The sequence below is a fragment of the Pantherophis guttatus genome, chromosome 1 (genome assembly GCF_059756535.1).
Source record: "Pantherophis guttatus breed Tessera chromosome 1, ASM5975653v1, whole genome shotgun sequence".
Taxonomy (NCBI): domain Eukaryota; kingdom Metazoa; phylum Chordata; class Lepidosauria; order Squamata; family Colubridae; genus Pantherophis; species Pantherophis guttatus.
In genome coordinates, this window is record NC_142063.1 from 84,254,477 (window position 1) to 84,278,529 (window position 24,053).

Consider the following 24,053-nt stretch of genomic DNA (forward strand, 5'->3'; position numbering starts at 1 on the left):
CCACTATGTGTTGGATATCTGTGCCGCCTTTGGTATGTTGTTTATTCAAAGGACAACCAGTACATTTTCATATATATAAATTGCTAATGGGAGGGCACTTTTTTTTTTTAAAAAAGAAATACACCATTTAATAGATAGATGATGATAGATGATAGCACTATCATCTATCATCATCTATCTATTAAATGGTGTATTTCTTTTTTTTTAAAAGTGCCCTCCCATTAGCAATTTCAGAGGTTTATGCATAAGCAGTTAATTTGCATACTTAATGCTCAGAACTCATCACAAAATGTATTCAGTGTCAGACTTCGATGCTATCTCAAAATAAATGAATTTCCAAACTGCCAATCTTTAAGGAAATCTTTTCTTTAATTGAGCACAGCCACCGGATCATGACTCGATGCGGACACGACTGACCTTTTGCCCCCCAATCCCTCCCTTTCCGACCCCCAAATCTCTGCTTCTCATTGGCTATCTTCCAAGTCATTCTTCAGACTCCTTGTCTCGTCATTTCCCAGGAATGTCCCTCCCCTCCTCATTTCCACAACAACCCGACTTCAAAGGGATTTAGCAGGCAAAAGTTCAGAGTTTATCTCTCTCTCCCCTGCTCTCTATGCCAGCGTTGAAGCACTGACATCCAGATTATTCTGCCCTCTTGTAATTTCATCTCTTCAAGCAGAAACTAAGTTATTTGACTGCTTGTCAGAAACATCCCACCCATTAAAATTCCATTCCTTTTAAAATATTTGTTACCGTATCGAGTAATAGTTTGTGAAACGCAAGACTGAAAGCAGAAGTGTCCATAGGGTGAGGTCAAACAAATCAAGGGACAACTACAGTGGTGCAGCTTTTATTGCACCTTTGTAACTTTATCTTATCGTCTCCTGCAGACACCTCTGACTGAAGGAAAAGACTGATTATCAGGGACTGAATCAAATACATTGTTTTAAATCATGTACTAACTTTTAGCCTTTGCTGCTAAATGTTCTGCCTTGTATCTCTCCATTTCATCCTAGATTATGTTTACATAATGCACTTTAGAATTTACCACAACAAACATGGCAGCATTCCTTAAGCAGGATTATTATTATTATCAATTTAGAGATCACTGAGGATAATTCCAGCTAAAAATGTAGGCAACGACTTCACTCTATAATACTTAAAAGTTTAAATCCTTTTGCCTTTTTACATTTTATAATATCCATGGCATTTGGGGAGACAGGGAGGATTCAGGACAATGATTTCATGGAGGGAATTCTGTGTTCCTATCTCTTTTTCTGGTTCACAGGAATAGAAATATTAGCAGCACCAGCTAGAGTTAATGGCCAGCTCATGTTTTTTCTTCATAATTGGACACAAGATTATTCTCTGGAATATTATTTTTGCTGTACTGTATAGGAAAATAGAGTGAAGCTGTATACTGTCTTTCTTTGGAAATGTCTTTCAATCTCTTTTTAAAAAAATTAATCTGCTTTTCTCCTCCATTCATGATGAGGATCAATATATCTAAGTGCATTCACAATGTCCTAATTTAGTTAAAGACAAATGGAATGGAATGGAATGGAATGGAATGGAGTGGAATAGAATAGAATAGAATAGAATAGAATAGAATAGAATAGAATAGAATAGAATAGAATAGAATAGAACCGAACCTATGGGAAGACATTGTAAGGCCATAATTTATGCTAAAGGTTACCCAACTAAGTATTAACTGACATGATAATTTTTGTATCTCGTGTTTCACTTTTCTTCTTTATACTGTCACTGCTATTCTAATAGCAAATCCTTCATAAAAGTTATTGCATTACATTCTTGATTAAATTATCTTTCCATTGATATATAATTTTATGGTACTACTCCAAAAAAAAGTGGTGTTATTAGCTAGTTTTAGAAAATACACTTTTCCCAAAAGGTTTCCACAATTTTGGCCACTAATGTACATGATGAGAGAAACAAATCTTTCGAGTTTACCAGATGGATGGCATAGGGAACAAAGCTGTTACAGAATCTGGAAGTCCTGCTAGAAATACTTTGAAACCTCTTCCCAGAGGGGAGCAACAGAAACAGACTGTGAAGTGTGTGTGGGGGGTCTCTAACAATACTTCAAGCTCTAGGCCCATACCATTTATAAGCACTATGAATAAGTATGAATTCCTGAATAACGGGAAGCAATTTTCCTATAATCTTGTCCGCTGTCCTCACCACTCTCTGTATGGACCTTCTAATGAGGCACTGCTTCCATTAAACCAAATAGTGATGCAGTTTGTTAAAAAGCTCTCAATCATGCCTCTGTAAAAAGTGGCCAGGACACAAGGAAAAAGATGTGCTCTCCTCATCCGATGCAAGAAATGTAAACCCTGGATGAATAAGATGAATAAGTAAGTTTTCTGTGCCTTGGGGAAACTTGGACTCCAGTTGATATCCATTGGTACAAATTTATTTATTTGTTTGTTTGTTTGTTTATTTAGATGCTCATCTCACTGTCAACTCTGGGCAGCTTACAAACATTAAAAACAAAGGTGCAAAACACTGAATATTAAATGAGCCAAGATTAAATGTGTATAAAAATCAGAATACTACAGGATGGAGGTGGGATCCTCTTAACCACATCCAACATGGAACATTCACATTGGTTCACTAGGCCAATAGGAAGAGCCAGGTTTTGAGGCTCTTTCAGAAGGCCTAGAGGGTGGGAGTGGACCTCACCTCGAGGAGCACAATGTCCAAGAAGGCAGGAGAGATGGCAGAAAAGGCTCTTCTCTGGATTCCACCAGATGGAATTCCTTGACCGATAGGATTTGCACTAGAATCACTAGTCGAGTGGCTGAGATCATTATCTTTCAAGGTTACACAAATCCGGGTTTCTTTAAAATATTTCATTTGGGGAGTACATTTTGAAAGGAGGAAGTGGGAGGAGTTCTGGCATGTATTCTTATTTCTTGTGGCTGATCTTGAGCCGCCTTTACTTAAGATGGTAGGTAATTCACATACTGTGTATTTTATTCTCTTCCTGTTATAATTAATGTGAAATCGTATTGAAAACTCTGAATGCATCTATATGTTAAAAACTCATTGCCAGTTATATTTTAATGTTGTACAGCTATTAAAATAGCTTTTTGCTATTTTATTTAATGAACAGTTTTTGCAAACAAGTTAAATAAATGGCAAATATAAAAGTAGCATGTTTGGAGAACCTATACACAATGGAAGATTTTAATACATTGATACCTGCAAGTGTACATGTGTGGAGAGAGAAAGAGAGGGAAATTGGCTAGTTTTTAAGGTGAAGTGTGTAAAAAAGCCTTTTTGATACTACCAGATGGCATGTACTCACTCATCAAATCAGTCTATGCTGTGATCATACATTTTGCTCCAAGAAACAGCTGTCAAAAGGATAAAGCTACACATGCTAAGCTTCAGTACCAAAAATAATATGTCACAAGAGATTCTATAATGCTACACTTGATTTCTATCCTGCTTTTAACAACTCACGGTTAAGCATAGCCTTAAAAAATGAAATGATTGGCTCCTACAACCTCCACAGGGTAGGTTGTTTTCATTGCATAGATTTATATCAAAATGTCTCTTAACTGGCTTGTTCTTTGCAAGTGAGGAAAATAAATTAATCAGCATAAGGCTATTATTGGGAAATATCCAGGACTGCCACTCCATCATTGCTTAGATCATTACCTTTCAAGGTTACATGAAGTGTAAATTGCATTAAAAGATTTCATTTGGGATAATTGTTTTGATAGGAGAAGGTGGGAGGAGCCTGGCATGTGTTCTGACTTCTTATGCCTGATCTTAGTTCATCTTTAGTTAAGAATGGTGGCTTTATCACATACCGTGTGTTTTATTCATTTCTTCCATTGTCGCATTTAATAATAATCCTACTGCATGATAAATGTGCAGATAAATCTGTCATAAAGAATCCAAGATAAGATGCCATGTTTAGGGAGAGTGCAAAGAAATAGTGGTAGAGAGGAAATGGAAAGGGAGATAAAGGAAGACATTGGATCAGTCATAACAACTCTGATTAAGACTTTAATTCTGTATGGATTAAAATGAATTTTATAGGTCTAGGTGCAGGGATTCCATTGTCAGAATAGTTTACTGAAAGGTGAATTTAGAGAAAATGGGTCATAACAATACATTGCAGCTGTGGATTTGTTCTTGTGAGGTCACAAATCCGTTTCTCCTTTGTGTATTAATCTTGATGTACAGCTGGATTGAATTCAGGCTTACCTGAGTCCATTGAAGCTTCCCGGATTCCTCTGGCTTTAGGTTTTCATGAGCTCATATACAGAGAAAAAGTTGAAAAAGGCCATGTTGAGTTTCTCTGCCTCAAGCTGATAAGTAGTTTTATTTATGTTCAATGTGTTTCTTCTTGAGCCATAATCCGCCAGCTTGTTTGCCAAATCATTCTTCTCACTGTTTCTCTGTACCTAATAAAAACTTCCCCCTCTCTTTCCCCATCCCCCATTTTAACTTGCCTGAATGCTTGCCTGGAAGATTTTGTCGGGTTTGTGTCTTTTTAACTCTTTGGTATCTTTTTCTTAATCACTTTTCATTTGTGATTGCATAACGGCAAATGCAGGCCGCTTGCAAAGTGCCCAAAATGTGATCATGTGACTATGGGGGGGGCGATTAATCCACTATCAAATGCATCCTCTATAATTCAGTTTGGGGTTTTCTAATTATGTATTTTTATTTTGTGTATTACCATTCAGTGCCTAAAAATCTCTGGAATTGGGATATATTATAAGCAATGAATGTAAATAAGTAAATAAATAAATGTACAGGTAGGCATCTTTTCAGGAAGAAATGAACAGAATGAGCTGGATGTGTACTCAAAATATAGCATGCATGTCGTGGTGGGTTCTACTTACCTTTACTACCGGTTCGCATCTGCACAGATCACCTAAGATGATGTTTTACTACCGGTTCTTGCGAACCGGTCCAAACTGGGGGCAACCCACCACTGATGCATGTCTACCCTTGGAATGAAAATGCGTAAAGATGAATATCTTTTTTAACAGGAGTCACTTATCGAGATGGAGATCTATAAAAATCAAATACATAATTGTTTTCCTATTAATTAATGTTAGCATTACTTTGCATTGATTTTTTTCCACCTCTGCGGATCCTTGTTATTTTTTTCCTGTGTGTTTTTAAAAGATCAATAGCTACCTTTAAATGCTTCCCAGAGGAGGCAAGAAATAAAACTAATACATAAAATCAAAAAATGACAAATACATCTGTAAGAGTGATCTTGATTAATGTTTGAGAATTGTAGTCTTGGGAATGTTTCCCAATCACTTTTTTTGTTCTTTTTTTTTTTTTTACTTAATAGATCCAATAGAGTTGATTTTAAAAAATTCTTGGCAATTTCTTTCACTATCATAGACCGTTTAACCTTTGATTGAAGGAAAAGGATAGGGTTTAGGAAAATGGGAGTCCTTTATGAAACAACAGATGGGAAGGGAGCAAAATATCCCTTTTGTTGATATTTATTTCCTCTTCAATAGGTTGAATAACTGTGGCTGTAAAATAAAGGAAGATTGTATAATAGGATAGAGATGAGCAACTTTTGGAAAGACTTTTCATGAGCTGGTTAAGGACTACATTAAAAACAAAGTGGATGGAACTGTATAACAACTAATTATGATTTTACTTAATTTACATATAAACAAAAATCAAATTAAAAATAGCTAATATACTCCCTCATCATTCATAGATATTTTTTTCACTTTTGTCATAGGAAATGCATAAAATACATAGCTGTAATTTCACCATGAGAAATCCCTGGGTGCCACCTCTAAGGCAGTGGTTATGGGACTACATCTGCTCTAGGTTTGTGCTTCTCTGCAATAATGCATAATGATTAAAGGATCTGGTTTTTTATAAAATAGAAGCAACAAAAATTAGAAGGATTCTTTTTTTCACTTTAAAAAGACATTTTGTAGTTTATTACTTTTTTGAGATGTGTTTAAGGCATGTATGCACATACAGACATAAACACACACACACACACATTCACTTCATGATAGAAACTGAAACCTAGAAAATTAAAACTTCCTTTTGTAACCGACAATTGAAACTGCTTGAGTGAAAAACAAAGGGAAAAAAATTTGCAAAACAAATTAAATTGTGGAACTTCAGCACTCTGCATTCTGGTGCTTTGACAAGTGTGATACTAGAAAAAAGTGGGATAGATAGCTTCACCACCAGATGGATTCACAGCCGGCTGACAAACCGTACTCAACGAGTAGACCTTAATGGGTCTAAGTCTACATGGAGAGAAGTAAGCAGTGGGGTGCCACAAGGTTCCATCTTAGGCCCAGTACTCTTCAATATCCTCAGAAGCGACTTAGATGAGGGAATAGAAGGGGAACTCACCAAATTTGTTGATGATACTAAGCTGGCAGGAATAGATAACACCTTAGAACAGTGATGGCTAATCTTTTTGACATTGTGCCAAAAGTGGGGGGAGCGCGGTGTGTGTGTGTCACACGTGGGTGTGTCCGCACCCATAATTCAATGCACCCCGTCCCCCGTGCATGCATGTGCAATTTAGCACATGTAAATAAGAACATTTAAAAGATCAATAGATGGATTTAAAATGTAAGCAGGCTTCTGTGGGGAAAAGCAGTCTTTGAATATTTAGGTCCCAGCTATTAGAATATGGTCACAGGCTCCAACATTTGAACACTTCAGGTACTGAATTGGGTATGGACCTGGCGTTTTATTCTTTTTAATTTTGGTAAGAGCAATTTTGAGTTCCTCTACTGTAATTTTGCTATTCAACATTTCCCTCTCTTCTTCTGTTATGTGAGGTAGATTAGCTTCCATCAGATATTGTTCCACCTTATCAGGCTCAATCTCTTCATCTTTGTATAGAGCTTCGTAGAATTCTCTTGTTCTTTCTAATTTATCCTCTTCCTTCGTCAGGAGGTTACCCATAGAATCTTCTAATGCAAGAATTTGACTTTTTTCATTTTCTTTTTTTAGTTTATATGCAAGCCACCTTCCGGACTTATTAGCGTTCTCGAAGTAATAATGCTTTGTTCTTTTTATTTTTTGCGCTATCTCCTCCTGGTCCAAAATATTCATCCTATGTCTCGCCATCATCCACTTTTGTTTAGCCACCTCGTCTCCGGGATTTTGCTGTAGTTTATTTTCCGCTTCTTCTAACCTTTTGGTGTGGGCCTCCCTAGCCTTCCTTTTTTCTTTATTTTTAAACGCCATATACGATATAGCTACTCCTCTCACATAAGCCTTCATAGTATCCCAAGCAATTTCTCTGGCCGTATCTTGACACTTCAGGTACTGAATTGGGTATGGAAATAAATAGGCCACCAATGCACTGCATATAATCTTCTTGTAGTCCGCGATGTAAAAATGATTGTGTACTTTTTCAAAGTCTTAGGGCCAAAGAACCATGTAACCTTGTGATTAATCTTCCTGAAATTCAACTTCTGTATTTTTGGCGTTCATCCAGTCCTTTATTATATCCAGCCATCATTTTAATGCCTGCTGCCAGTTGCTCTTTAGTCTAAATGCATAGTCTGCTATTTCTCTGCTAGTATATGCATTCTCTTTCTCTTTCTTTTGCTCTTCTGCTTGTACTTTCTGCTTATTCTTTCTTAATTTTCAGAAGTGTTTGGATATATTGTAGAGCAAAGCTACAGTGGCCTGTATCATAGTTACAGTGATTTCTCTAGAGTGGCCTACTTAAATTATCCCTTCTGAAGAAAAAAAGATGTTGAGTGCAACTACAGCTTCTTTCTGCCGTGTTTTCAAATTCTTCCAATGTTTTATTTAAAAAAGAAAAAAAGAAAGTTTGGGTGATCTGATTCAATGCCAGTGAAGTATTTTACAAAAATAGGGAGAAAATAAGCTAAGTGCACAAATATACATACATACATACATAGTAAGAGGCTTGAAAAGTTTAAAAGCTTTTGATAAAAGCTTTTGATAAAAAAAACAACTATTGGTTTTATTTTACTACAGCCTTAAAATTAGGTACTATACATACAGTATATGCTTAGAGTAAAGCTTTCCTTCAGCTGTGGTAACACAGCATTTCAGATATGGTACAACTATTATGTTTTTCCACTAGTATAAAAAGTTGTCTTTCATGGGATGTCAAATTGGCAGCTGGCGGGCCGGCTGCATCATGTATGCCCATCCCAGCTATGTGAATGGGAAAAACATCACAAAACATCACATGATAGCAACATGATGTGGCGAGTTTGACACCTGTGGTCTTGAGAGTACATAAAATCTCTTTAAATTCAAACTCATGATTCTTGCATGTAGTAATTACATTTTAATCCAACAGTCTTCCTTTTCACTTTTTTTTCCTTTTCAAAATAATTTCTCATTTTGATTGCATGGGTTACAAGATGCAGTAAATAATGTGACAGGAAGCACATGGCTTCTATTATATATGATTATTGTTGTCACCTGTTAGCATTTTGTGTGATTGGTTCCAGCTGATGGGCTCTAAATTTAGATTTAGAAAAGGGAAGCAAATCCCAAAGTCTGAGAACTGCTACTTTCACATTTTTCAGGGCATTAAAAATATTCTTCAGTTTCTGCAGCAGGAGAAATAAATGTAGACCCAGCACTCTGCTATAAATGACCTCAGAGAGATTCCTTGATATTGGAGGGTATAACTTTGGCTTGAGAGTTGTACAAAGTTGGGTGCAAGTATGAAGCTTGCATCCAGATGTGGGTGAGGCGAGAACCAGTTGGGGATCCATTTTTTGGCAAAGAACAAGGGGATTTCAAGGGGTATCTTTAATCTCTAAAATTTAAGGCTAATATTTGAGCCTTAAAATCCCTCCTTTCCTTTCTTTCTCAAAAACAAAAATAGGCAAAATGTTTTGAATTCACTGGATCAGTCAATAATTGGGAGGCTGATGTTCTTATGTGATAGTGAGACCATGTTTTTTGCATTCTGGCCTCACCCAGAAGTAATAAGTACAAATGAGGGTAGAAAAAAAGCAGTGAACAAACTAAAAATTAACTATCCTATCAACAAACCAGGATAATTCATATTTATGAGCTTTCACATGTTATTCATAATGAATCTGGACTTTTTTTGTAGAACTCCTGGTTTTCATTCTTTTATTGTGAAAGTTCGGCATAAATAAGAGCCACTTGTGCCAATACTGGATTAGCTCCATTCCTGTGGCCTCATATTATTGCTTCTTTTCAGAAACTGGGTTGATTTACTTTACTTCTACTCTGAAATCAGTTTTCAGCTGGAAATGCTGTCATTCTGCATATTTTGGGAATATGCTGCTTCTCAAAGCAGAGGGGTATTGATTGATCCCTCCTTCTCTTAACTGCATCAGCCATCTTGCCAGATCCTATCAAGGGAATGCTAGTTTTACATTTACTGTACTTCTCTCTTTCCACCCTTCATTAGGGACAGGGTGAAATTATGGTTTCCTCAATTTCTTCTGTCAGGAGAAAAACAAGGCACTAATTCACAGGCTTCTTCTTTTTCTTTATTCCCTTTTTGTGAATTTTTCCAAATGGATCCAATTAAGAGACTATCAGGCTTGTTCAGTTTCTTCTTGCTGTAAACAAAAAGGATTTCGTAGATAACTATTGGGGGCCTGCACATTCTTCTTCCCTTTCATTGTGGGATCAAATGTAATTCGTTTTTGATTTTCTACAAAACTAAGTTTGCAGGTATGTGAAACCAATAAATTACAAGGAATATTTTATCCCCAACCTCAAGATTCAAACTAGGCCCAAACAGTGCTCTTCAATGTTGGTTAGAATCATGAGCAAATGGAATGGAAACTATTGTTGATTCAGATCTAGATTCAACCTATAGTTGGTTGAGATCTAGAAAGAAACATGTCCTCTGGAACAGAGAAGGTAAATCAATTGAAATCAGAAGTGAAGCAGTGGACCCCAATATTTTCCAAAATATAGTAGGGATTTTCAATATTCTTATAAATATGTTTATTGTGGCTGAATTTAGGGATTTCTGGTTTTAATTATTTCAGATTCAAGTTGAATGCTAATAGCGGTTAATCAGATATCCCTAAGTTTGGCATCAAAGAAAGAGGGGGTTTTTTTGCATGAGGAAGGGAAACGATGCTAGGAGACAAATTATGAAAGCAAATTAATGTTGTTTTAATTATGAACTGTCAAATGTTCAGATCTTTTTTCCCCAAAGGTATACTGGCTATCTTTGCTTGAAAGAGGTCTGCTTAGTCTTCCGAGGCATATTACTGTAGCCTAAATGCTGTAGTGCATCCACTGTCTTTCTCTATCAACCATTCTGCAAATCATGGTCTTAATATAGATGTTTGTTATAGCTGCGAGCCTTGAGCCGTGTGCAGTTGGGCATGGTACATAATAAATATGAATATTGTAGCTTCAAATAGAGTGTATTTTTTTTTCAAAGCGTACGCTGTACTTTGGAAAAAATAGATGGAAGCAAAAGGATGAATGGAGCATACAAAATGCAAAATACAGATATTTCTGAGAGAAAGGCTCTAACATGTAAATCATTTTATTTTATATATTTTTGAAAAGGACCTAGTGTTTCTATTTCAAAAAAATGATAAAGCTATGTTATCAATTCCTTGATAATAAACTAGACAGGTGGACTTTCCTGAGATTTAGATAATCTTTATTCAGAGTCCTCTGGTCATTCTAGAATCAATTGTATGATGGCAAATTATTTCCTATCTCATCCCTGTCATTGAGAAAATGAGTTAGATTTCTCTGTTGTCTTCCTCCCTTTTCAGCAGACTTGGCAACATATATACAGAGGGGAAGACAAAAGGACAACAGAAAAATAAATTAAAGTACTGTAATTTATGAGATGAAAAACAAAACTGAAATACTTTCACTCTTATATAATGGTTTTATGTGCTCAGAAGTGAAACTTCGGGTCTCTTAGGAAGGTTGCCTTGCCATGTCCCTAAATTAGGATGATGAGACCCATAGATAGTAACAATACCTGGATCTCTCTAGGGAAGCAAGAGAGTACAATTTATGTGTTGCAGTAATAAGCTAGGTGTGATGGAATATGCACCTGTAGCAGCAGTATGGGAGAATTTGGCAACACAGAGAGAGGCGTGAATTAAGGGACGGCACAGTCCTGACTGAATGGGGATAGGGAAGAGATTCAGGGAAGCCATACCCTAAAATCTCTCAGGATATATCTAGTTATAAGCCAGGTTATAACTTTTAGGTGTAAGCAAATAAAGGATTAAACTTGATTGTATTTTACTGGGTCAACTCTTGGTTTGGACTGATATTAGACCAGTGCTTCAATCCCACCAATCACTTTGTCAAAGAAACTGAGCCCCAATAACATAAAAGTGAAAAGTCTACTTTTCATGTTGGATATATTAAACATTCTGTTATATTCATTATTCAGTATGATTCATTTTGTACAGTTTAAAAGTCCAACAAAATTTATTGGCAAAATTTATTCATTATTTCTTAAATATTTGTGCCGCTCACCTACCCTGAGGGTTACTCAAGGTTACTCTGGGCATTTTACAAGTTATAACACAAGTAAAAAAATAATTAAAATATTAAAAACTACCTAGATTAAAATATTGTTAAAAACTGTAAAAAATATTGCTATACATGTATAATAAGTGAGAGCTAACTAGGGTTGCAACAATGTTTGCTGTTTTGGAAGCAGACGTCATTTAAGACAAAATACAGATGAAAGAGAACTAATTAATGCAAAATATTATTTAGTTTGTTTTCTAAGCCCAAGCTTCTCAGAAGCTGCCTCACTCGTAGATGCTGTGTAATATTTTGTTAAGATCCTTGACAAAGTTCCTTGACCTTGGTGGCCTTCCTTCTCAAATTCTGTTCTGCTCTCTCCTACAGGTAGTCTGCACATAAGGATAGTAGCTGATTACCAAAATTTTTGTTGCTAAGCAATCATAAAGTGCAATGTCACATGACCATTAAATTCTGGCATTTCCAGTTGCCATTCAACTAGTGACATCGTTCAGTGCAATATCATATGATAGCCATTTGTATGGCTACTGGCTTTCCCATTGAATTTGCTTGTAGGAAGCCAGCAAAGAAGCTTGCAAATGGTTATCATGTGACTGCAGGATGCTGTGACTGTCATAAGAATAAGGACCAGTCATAAGCACTACTCATAATTTTGAAGGTTGCTAAATCAGTGATTATTAAGCGAAGACCACCTGTAGGATTTTTGGGTAAGGGAGTCAGGTCCTACTTTTAGATCACTTCTGTTTAAGTGATAATCCTAGGCCCCATGAATGGAAAGAAATTATATAAGATATTAATTGGTACTTAAATGATCAGATGAATGAAAATGTTTCATCCCAGGAAATGTAACAATAGCAATAGCACTTAGACTTATACACCGCTTTACAGTGCTTTAGTGCTTTACAGACCTCTCTAAGCAGTTTACAGAGGTAGCATATTGCCCCCAACAATCTGGGTCCTCATTTTAGGGACCTCAGAAGGATGGAAGGCTGAGTCAACCTTGAGCCGGTCAGGATCAAACTCTTAGCTGTGGGCAGAGTTTGCCTGCAATACTGCATTCTAACCATTGTGCCACCACGGCTATAATAATATAACTTTATTTATTACTGTTTATTTAACTTATTATAAATTAGCTGAAATAATAGGTCAATACCTATTTCAGTACTTTGAATTTTTCCATAGTTCTCACTGGGTGAGGCAGGGCATTAATTTTAATACAGCAAAAATTACATGACATATGAAGCAAGAGAGTAGGAAGGGGCTACTCAAGTGCACATTTGGCTTCCAAGGGTAAAGAAAGCCTCCACATCTGCTTCCAAAAAGCATGTACCCTGAGTAAATGCTATTAGCCATGAAAGTTTACTTCACTTGGAAGTATAATGCTGGCTGATTCAATTATTTAATAGAGAAGAGAAGAGAAGAGAAGAGAAGAGAAGAGAAGAGAAGAGAAGAGAAGAGAAGAGAAGAGAAGAGAAGAGAAGAGAAGAGAAGAGAATTCTTTATTGGCCAAGTGTGATTGGACACACAAGGAATTTATCTCCAGTGCAAAAGCTCTCAAGTAATAAATCATGATTATAATCATAACACATTCATCATAAATCATAAGATACAACTCTTAATGATAGTCATAGTCATAGGATACTAAATAACCAATCAACACAAATTGTACTAGGATACTAAATAAAACAATTAATATAAATTGTAAGATTTAAGCAACAAAATTATAGTCATAAGAAGATAAGGAACTAGGTAATAGGAAAGATGAGAAGGATAATAGTAATATACCCCCTACTAGGTAGTTTGACAGTGTTGTGGGAATTAGTCATTTAGCAGAGTATTGGCATGAGGGAAGGGTTTTGTTGTAAATTATATTAGCAAAATTTTTAAAAATGCCACTAATTTCAGTGGAATACGTGGAATCACTGTCTGAGATTGGTTATTCGTTGGTGCTCTCTAAACTGGGCTGTTCATTTGAAGCATCATGCAGTTTTGTTTAGACTAAAGTTTTCTTATGGAGAATCTGGAAAAGTCCAGATTCATTTTCTCTTTAATGACAGAGACAGTTTGTGTAGATTTGGTTTTCATCACTCAGATTTCTGTGTCAAGAACTGAGCTAATTCGCATGACGTATTAAGCCCCTTTGTAATTGGATTCGTATGTCATCCAAACATAGAGTGTGGTTAAGGAATATATCTTAAATTGTATCTGATTTGGTTTTATTTTGCTTACTTAAAACATAGTTAGCATGTCCAAATTTGGATCAGTGGTTATTCTATAATGAAATCTTCTTAGTTCTCTATAAAATATGGCCTCAGTATCACTGCTTCTGGGCTCTCTTTCATGTTATGAAGCTATATAGGGCATATTTTTAATATATATACTCATATAAACACAGAGGCTACAAATTTTGTAAGAATGAATGGCTCCTACCAGAAAAAATATTTTGGATACTGGCTGCAGAAAACCTATTATATGAAAGATTTAATCACTTTTTAATATAATTTTAATATCTCTGGTTCTTCCAAGCCCTGGAGATCAGCTAAGAAAATAATATAGATGGAAGAAAGTAGATGTTAAAGAGTATATTCAAGAGATGTGCTCTCTGTTGATCTTGAGGTATTCTTAAATTGGAGAAATAGGAAAATGGAGCATTGCATTTTCTGTTCTTTTCCATTTATTATTATAACTTATGTCGTATTATCATTATTGCATTTTTTATGTTTGTTAATTGCACTTACAATTTTTAAAAAAAAATGAAAACATATTTGTTTAGAAGTAGAGTTAATAGGAATATAGTATTATAATAATAAAATAAAACTTTACCTCTTAATAAAATTAATGCTGGCATTATCCCATGAAGTAGTTAACTAGCTATAGCACTAGGCACAATGAAGTGGGTGCTTCAGTCAGTTCCCTTTCCTGCTTTAGGCACCAAAATATAGGTATTCCTTGACTTATGACAGGTTGCTTAGCAACCATTAAAAAGGATTTGTGACCCGATTTCTAAGTTCTGATAGCTGTCTCCACCAACGCTGTCATGTGACTGAATTTTAAATACTTGCAACCAGCCGGTATTTATGGTCATTCACACAACCATGATTTATGATGTTTTTCCAATAGTGGGCATTTACTTTTGGTTTTGGCAAAAATATCTAATAGACAATAATGGGTTTGCTTAATGATGATGGAGTCACTTAACAAGCATGGTGACTCACTTAATGACAACCTGTTTTATTAATGTCATGACTTAACGACCAAACTGGGCAGGCTTCATTATGGCTGTAAATCAAGGATAACCTGTATTTTGGTTGGCCAAGGATAATGTGTCCCTTGACTTGGGGAATGAAGAAGGAGGGCATCATTTGCGACTTCACTGCAGGGAGCAAAATGTTTGAGCTGACCTGTCATGAAGCAATATATCTGGCATGCACATAGAATCTCTATTTTGAGGCTCATTAAAAAGTTTTGAAGCTCATTAGTGAGTTTTTGCCCTCATTACTGTTTTGGGACAACAGCTGTTATGAAGCAGATGGCATTCAAGCCAAGAGAAGAGAGGGGAAGGAAAAAGAAAACTGCAGATCAGATTGTCAAGGAAACGGCTAAACTTTAAAGCTAGTTTCTGGATCCCTCGTGCATGAAGATTTTCCTTCAGTATGATGGCTAAATTAAAACTGCTAAGAAGGTGGGAAAACTGAGAGTGCCATTGTAGACTGCACCAGCCTTTGCATTTTTCTCTGTTAATTGTTTTAAACTTTCCTCACCAATGCTAAAGAAGGTGCATATTCATGCCCTTTATGTATTGCCTGCAGAAATCTGATAACAAGCAGAGGTTTAACATTTATTTCTCTGGGATTTTTCTAGATTTGGATTCCATTAATTGGATGGCATTAATCAGAGTGTTGGACTTGTGTTAATAAGGCCCTTTCCCACTCTAAGAATCTATCTTTTCAATTGGCATTTCTAATCATGTTTCAATCAGCATTTCATTTCATTTCATTATACTAATCTCTAATTTCTTCATTTCTTTTTATTTTTATTCTGCTGATTTCTTGTATTAGACAACAATGTTGTAAATGTGTGAGTAGGACCAAACTGTATATTTCTGTATAGAATCTAGTCATGTTAGGCACATTATCAATTATTACTACTTCATCCATTAAAAGGAATGCAGTGGCCCACGAGGATAGGACACTGTGCTGACGATTGGTAGGCTCATGTTTGAGACCCAGTTGCTGCTGCAAGATGGGATGAGCTCCCATCACATGCTCTAGCTCCTGCTGAGTCAGCAGTTCAAAAGTGGGTGACCTCAAATAAATAGATGGGTACCACTTTGGTGGCCAACTTAATGGGGACATGAAAGGAGCCCCAACTCTGTGCCCCCTGGGAAATGGTGATGTCACTGTTCAATCCTTTCAACCCAGAAATGTTTTGGTGCTCCTGACATGAATATAATACTATATCTATTACAACATTCCTATTATTCTTGAAAAAGGAGACCTCTGACTGTAGTTTCAGACTTTTCCAGGAATAGTGAAATCACCTTTTGTACAACATAGTAAATCAACTTCTTCCATTTTTTTCTTAGTAGAATATCTTGCAGGTTTTCACATTAAAATATCTTAATTTTATTTTTCTTCTAGTGCCAACAATATGCCAAAGCAGGTAGAAGTACGAATGCATGAAAGCCATATGAGTCCAGTGGAACATCAACCGAAGAACCTCTGTGTACGACTCTGCCTTTCACTCAGAAAAAATATGCTCCTTTCACTTACTGTATTTGGTAAGTCAACCTGAGAAAGAATATATTGACCAAATTAATTAATGGATTAATATAGCATGTTCTGGTATTCTAAGATGTCCCCTATCTACTCCTTCTAATTTCTCTCTTTTTCTTCACTAGGCTTAGAACTCTACCCAAAACACTTCTGGTGCTTCTCTCATCTTTCTCCCCATCTTTCTCATGTCTCCTTTGAGACACCCTTAATTTTCTTGCATATTGTTACTAAGCCTAAGAACAGATATTTTAGGTTCAGTAAGCTTCCCTATTTTACTTCTGCTTCCCCTTTCTCTCTTTGTCAGCCATTCAAAGTAGACCAGACTAAGAAAGTAAAGTCATGCAGACCAATACTGCTTGTATTATAAAGTTATCATAATAGAATCTTGCGAATCTAAATGCACTGAAATTCCAGTCCTAATTACTGTATTTAACCAAAGATTGCCTGTACTATTGATATTGTTCATTTCCATCATATTTGCAAATGTTTGCTATGTGAAGTACTTGCTAAATGAGGAATACATGTATCTAGATAAGAAAGAGAAAGATGATTTCAACCAGAGCATGCAATTGTTCCAAAGGCATGATCACAAGTGACTCAAAATACAAAATACCCTTATATAAATCATACTAAAACCATCCAATTTCATGTAGTCACCAAGAGTCATCATTTAGTTACTTACTTTATTTGTTTATTCAATTCATATACAGCTCACTCAGCCCATGATTCAGGATCAAATCACAACATAAAAATAGAAACGTATAAATACATATCATATTAGCAGAGTGTTGCTTGCTTTTTCCCAAGTTAGACAAGGAAGTGGCGATTCATGTCCCTTGTGTTTCCTGCCAGAAGGCTGATAGTTTTTAGCTTTCTCTTTTGCTGTGCACTTTCAGAGGCTAGACCAAGCGATACAGTGATCTACTTTTCTCAGTTGCCTTCTGGGTATAGCAGCTTCCAAATATGGAATAGTTTTGACATTTTAGTGTCGTTCCTTGGCTTCCTGCCCAGACTTAACTAAAAAAAATATTACAGTACTGTGAGAGGAAGAGCCAAATATGTAGCCTTCACAAAGTCTTTCTTTATTCACTTCAGCCTGAATGGATAGCTGTGCTGTTCGTTGAAAAAGCTATGCAAATACTTTTAATGTCTCCCTGCTATTAAAGATTTTGAAACTGAGTTTATTTATACATGGGCATTTGGCTCTGATTGACTGTTGCAAGATGATTGGGAGCCTTTCCTAGGTTGATCTCCAGCAAGTATGTTGAGTTACAATAAAGCATGGGACATCATTCAGTAGATTTTATTGCAGCAGTTGCTGTATTGCCAAAGGAAGAAAGATTGCAGGTGCAATTTTTTTTTCCTAAGTGTGTTTTCAGGATGTTTTCTTTTTCCTTTTTAAATATGACTAATTGTGACAGCCAAATGACAGGGGTCTATAGGTCACAGTACTTTTTTTCCATTTCCACAAAGAGACAGTTAATAGAGATTGGCAGTTAGCTATTAATGGGAAATACTGTTCTTGTATGTGTCCCCTATTTCTAAATATATGTTTGTCAAGCCTTTGAGTTCAGCCTGATTAAGAAACTGGCATAGTAACGATTCCAGGAATGTGTTTTACTAGAATTGTTGCCCCTCCCCCTTTAAGAGAAACAGGATGAAGGCAGAGTTGTTCTTTCTCACACTTTCTATTTTCCCAGGCCTGAACAATTGTTGTCTTTCTCCTTCCTCTTTCTCAAGGAGCTAAATTCCCCTAGAGTGCTTCATTCATATATTGCACATCTGGTCCATATACTTTAAGCAACTTTTCCAAAATCTCGCCATGTCTGAAGAGAGAGAGAGAATAAAAGAGAAAGACAGAGAGAGATCCACAATGTATTAAATCAAACATTCTTATTTACTTAGTAAATAGGATTTATCAGCCCCATTATGTTGTTGCAAAAATTATTTGCCTAATATTTCTCACTTTAAATTCAAAACAGACATTAAATATTGTTGTGAGAGAGTTTCACTCTTTCAAGTACTAAGAATTTGTAGGGTTTTATTAAATCTTAGTATTCATACAGGATCAGATTTCTTTAAAGGACAGAAGGCTTAAGACCTTGTGATTTAAGATTTATTTTTAGATAGATGATAGATACTGTAGATAGATAGATAGATAGATAGATAGATAGATAGATAGATAGATAGATAGATAGATAGATAGATAGATAGATAGAGATAGATGATAGATGGATGGATGGATGGATGGATGGATGATAGGGCATAGCATGTGAATTTACAATTCTAATATTCCAATAGATTTTTGTTTCCTAACACATTACTGGTAAACTGGTTTCCTGTAGAGACCTATTCTCTTGCTCCCTTTTCAAACCTGCTTCCGGCACAAACTGACAAAATTCCAAGTTCAGCTTCTGAGTTTCTTAGTGAGCTAGGAAAACTGTCCTTCAGAATAGTTAGCAACCGTCTCTTGAGAGATTCTACCAGTAAGCTAATTGACCCAGTGATTAGGAATATGCCTAATATGTTTGTCCATTGTAAGACAGCCTTTTCAAAATCACAGGGCCATCAGATATGAAGTCTGTTAGATCCATCTTGAAATGTTTATGCAGCAATACCGTGATATCTACCCCAAATTCCTTTAAAAAGCATTAATTAGTAAATGACTTCTGATTGTCATCAATTAAAAATGCTTACAGCAGAGTTGTATCATTCTTGTACACACAGTAAGCAATATACTTCATTATCAAATTGCAGCAGCTGGCTTTAGTGAGAAGACACGTTCATTGGCTCTGACCAATTAGCACTGCCTTTCGTGAGAATAGGTGGGAAGCAGGCATTATATCTTTGTAGGCATCCTAAGCTATTTGAGCAGCAGTGTTCAACTCATCCCCCTCTCAGAATCAGAAAAGTGCAAGATATAAGTTTTTGTATCTTGCTGAGCTCATCAGTAAGGCCCCAACCTTACTTACCAAAATTGAGAACTGTTGACTGGTTGTTGTTGTTGTTGTTGTTGTTGTTGTTGTTGTTGTTGTTGTTGTTGTTATTATTATTATTATTATTATTATTATTATTATTTTATTTCTATACCGCCCTTCTCCCGAAGGACTCAGGGCGGTGTACAGCCTATTAAAAGCACAGACAAACATCAATTAAAATAATTTAAAATTATTAAATAATTTGGCTCAATTTAAAACCCCAGAAATTTTAAACACCCAATTTAAAATTATTATGTTGATAGTCCGGCCTGGCGGAACAACAGGGTCTTGAGTGCACAGCGAAATACCCGGAGGTCGGAGATCTTACGCATTTCCGGGGGCAGTTCATTCCACAGGACTGGGGCTCCCACAGAGAAGGCCCTCCCGCTGGGTGTCGCCAGCCGACATAACTTGGCCGATGGCACCCTGAGGAGACCCTCTCTGTGAGAGCGAACTGGCCAGTGGGAGCGAACTGGCCATTGGTGGCAGAAGTCGGTCTCAAAGATACCCGGGTCCTATGCCATGGAGCGCTTTAAAGGTGGTGACCAACACCTTGAATCGCACTCGGAAGACCACTGGGAGCCAGTGCAGCTAACGCAGGAGGGGTGTCACGTGGGCACAACAAGTTATGGTATTCCTTATTTTCCTTGTTGGAAAACTTGGCAATTTGCCAAGATAATTCCACAAAACGACGGATGAAGACTCATAATTATTCAGATTATTTTCTCCTAAACCTTCCTTCCTATTATTTGTTTTGGTACATTCAGGTGTCATAATGGGAGCCTTATGTGGAATGCTCCTTCGCATGGCAGCTCCTATTAATCCTGATGTCGTCATGTTGATAGCCTTCCCCGGGGATATTTTGATGCGGATGTTGAAAATGTTGATCCTCCCTTTAATTATCTCAAGTCTAATCACAGGTGAGATATATTATGAACAACTGGAATTTCATATCCTGTGAGAAATAAAGACCTTTGGGGTCATGCTGACTGCTCTTCAGAGTTTAATAATTTTTCTCCATAATTCAGCACTAGCATATCCTTGGGGTAGGGGAATCAATGCTGTTAATCAGTACTTTATACTTACGTTTATCAAAAACAGATGATACTTTATTTCTAATGATCTGTACTTTGTAGAATTCTGAGTCAGTGAATGGTAATTCATGAATAAGGATTAGAATGTTACAGTTATTAATTTTTAATACCATTGAGTGGTGTTGTTTATTCCCTTTTCTGATGTTCTTCTGTCTGTTCAAACATAGAGATTCCTTTTGAGTCCAATTATTGATGATTCTAATGACACAGAATTAAAAGTGAAATTGCCTCTATTAATCTGAGATTGTCAGAAGGTATCATGACCTCAGGAAGACTACCATATCTAGGCCACAAACATCTGGATGACCACTAGATAGGAGCAAAAAGTTTGCAGTTTTTATGTCTCCTTGCTGACATCTAGTGATCTTCTGAATATTTGTAATGCATATATAGTAGGCTACTATAGTAGGCCTACTTCAGGGCTAATATCAAACAAACACCTTGAATGGAAAATATCACATTGTACAAAAAGAATTTGTATGAAACAATGTTCCAGGTATATAAATAAAAAAAAAAGTCCACAGACCTATATGCATTTATTTAGAAGTATTTCCTCACTAAATACAGTGAGATTGATTTCTGATGAACATACATAGGATTTTTAGAAACCATGGAAGATCAATTAATCAATGGAACAACTTGTCTCCAGAAGTTGTGGGTGCTCCAACATTGGAGGCTTTCAAGAAGAGAGGACAACCATTTGTCTGAAATGGTATAGGGTCTCCTGCTTGAGCAGGGAGTTGGACTAGAAGACCTCCCAAGTCCTTTCCAACTCTGTTATTCTGTTACTTTTATTTTAATTTAACTGATCAATCTATATGCCCATTAATATACATCAATCATTTAAGATACCTTAGAGATTTATAGGTATCTAAAATGAATTATTATACATATTTATCCATGATTTTTTTTCTATTGAAACTGTTACATAGAACTTTCTATATCAAAATTATATATAGGAAAAATAGAGAAAATACATACTATTATATTAGCTTATGAAGTATACAGACCAGTGAAAATGTCCAAAATGCAACAGCAAGAGGGTATATTTATTTGCAAAATGCTAATCATAAGAAACATGCTTGGTCATTATACAGGTTCTCAATAATCAAGAAGATATCATTTGTGTCTGAATTCTTCCCAATTCAATTCTGGTTACAGGGCTGTCAGGACTAGATGCTAAGGCCAGTGGTCGATTAGGGACGAGAGCTATGGTATATTATATGTCCACAACAATTATTGCTGCTATCCTGGGAGTGATCTTGGTGTTAGCCATTCATCCTGGCAATCCAAAACTCAAGAAGCAGCTGGGAGAAGGAAAGAAGAATGACGAAGTATCCAGTCTTGATGCTTTCTTGGACCTTATTCGAAATTTGTTCCCTGAAAATCTTGTGCAAGCATGTTTTCAACAGGTAAAACCTGTGTGTTTCATGCATGATAACTATGAAAATATCATTAAGTGAAATAAGTTAAACAGAATAATCACTGTCATTTGCTTTACCAATTTGATGTCTTTATACTTAAAACATATTTGAATGATAACTGACAAAGCTTCTGTTTGAAACTTTATTGGATGAGCTGCTCAGTCTGCAAAAATCATCTTCTTTTAAATTGATGCCTTCATTTGTAGTGAAAACTGTGCAATTTCCCTCTGGATTCTAATTTGTTTTATTTGTTTATTTCATTGGAGTCCCAAAGTTGCTTTTTCAGGAGGCAACTGGACTTTTTTGGTTTTTCTTTTTCCTTTTGAAGATGTTTCGCTTCCCATCCAAGAAGCTGTTTCAGCTCTGACAGGATAGTGGAGAATGGAAGGATTTATATTCCTTGCAGACAGCTGGTTATTTGCATCCTTTTAGAGGGTCATTGAAGCACTTGGAGGTTTATTTGTGTCCTCAGGGTAACTTGAGTAGTGCTCCTGCAATTTTTTTTCCTCTGGAAAGCCATTCCTATTCCCACACCATTCAAAGGGTGTTCATCCCAAAATGTATAGCTAAAAATTCAATTGCCATCTGAAAAAGTACCTTTCGGACAACCATGATCTGAATGACTGAGAATCTCTACAGACTATAACCAGAGCCCACTATTTGGGCAAAAAAATAGAGAAACATTTTGAATAAGTGCCAAATATTTACTTCATTCAAAGATTCAATAGACATAAATGTGTTTGCCCAAATGCAACCAAAACTGCTTAACCTTAATATGCTGTATATTGGATTTCATAAAAATATAGATTCCCCCCCCCCTGTTTTTAATCAGGAATTGGGATACCTTGTGATTATTTGAACAATGATATTTAGAAAAATCTGGAAAGCTATAGGCTACTCATTTTAGTATTCTGAAACTGTTAACAAGGTCAGGGTCACCATAGCTGCAAAAAGTGAATGAGTTTAGAAGTGTTAGATGAATTCTAGGAAGTGCCAGAAACAATAAAGAGCCAAGTGATTGGTTTCTGAAGATTGAATGGTCTTTGATGAATGTATCTACCCAAGTAAGATCTGAAATGTTTTTGGATTAGAAGGATGGTGAGAATTCTCTACTGTTGTCTACTCTACTCTTACAAATGAATTAATACTTTAGGCTGGGGTGACTTTTCCTGAGAAAAATACATCAGTATGACTTTCTAAAGGTTATATGAACTGGTTTTTTATTATCTATGCTTTGTGCCATACACACCAGGAGATGCCCTTGAGCTCTTTTCTCCCACTTCTCTCCTGTTAATTTGTTTAGTGGTAACATGGATTATTTTATAATGAAATGGACAAGACCTGTTGTCAACCTTTTTTGAGTTGTCTCTAAAGGCGTTGCTTATAGAATTAAAACAGTGTATTATCTGACTTGTAGCGCTAAGCTTATCCTTTCTGCCTAGAGGGTAGGGAAGGAGCAGAAGACACACAAATCCAGACAGGGATGCCAAAATCAAGAGGACAGCTGCAACGGGGCAATCAAAACTCTGTCTGGTATTTATGTGTGCCCATATATTTAAAAATTTTTTTTTTCCTTTCAGTACATTATATTTTATTTGATGCTGAAAAAAAAATGGGGTTAATAGGCCGAGCTGGAAGTTAAACATCAACTACACAAGTTTCTTTTTTAAATTTGAGCAATTCTAATATTAAGGAGCACAATTTTCATATTCATAGAATGAGCGCAAAAAAGAAGTATAGGGAAAAGGTAGGAGTGGTATCCATTTAAAATGCTAAACTGGTCTCCTCCTTTCTAACTAATTGCATTTGACACGAAGTGAGTAAACCATTGGGCTCCTGAAAAGCTGCATAATGAGATAATAGGCTGAGTGGGAGGCAAGGCAAGCTGCTCTTTATACTGTATTAGCATTATCACTTCTTTTTTAAATTGTTTGCTACTCATAATGTTATATTATTCTTCCAAACAATTCATTTCAACTCTTTCTTTGCTTCACTATTCAGATTCCTATGTATCCTATTCCTATTTATTCAGATTCCTGTTATTGATATTTTAACCCACTAGCACACCAGCTTTGATTGATGGATCTGTATTCACACAATAAATTCTCTAAGCGTCAAACAATTAAAATGGAAACAATAAATGAATTGCACAAACACTTAACACTTATTATTGTATAAGTAATATCTGTATTACTGTCACTTAAGAGTGACAGTAATACAGAAAGCAAAACAAATCCTACCAAAAAACAATATGAGTCAATC

The 24,053-nt window shown here is 36.0% G+C and overlaps 1 protein-coding gene across 1 annotated transcript in view; it reads left to right on the forward strand.

Moving 5' to 3' along the window:
- Window positions 1-24,053, forward strand: part of SLC1A2 (solute carrier family 1 member 2) — a 104,334-nt gene that overhangs the window by 54,004 nt on the left and 26,277 nt on the right. The window contains exons 2-4 of the mRNA XM_034417371.3: window positions 16,161-16,300; window positions 20,041-20,193; window positions 21,529-21,779. Of these exons, the coding sequence (XP_034273262.1) occupies window positions 16,161-16,300; window positions 20,041-20,193; window positions 21,529-21,779 (544 nt within the window). The remainder of the gene's footprint in view (window positions 1-16,160; window positions 16,301-20,040; window positions 20,194-21,528; window positions 21,780-24,053) is intronic.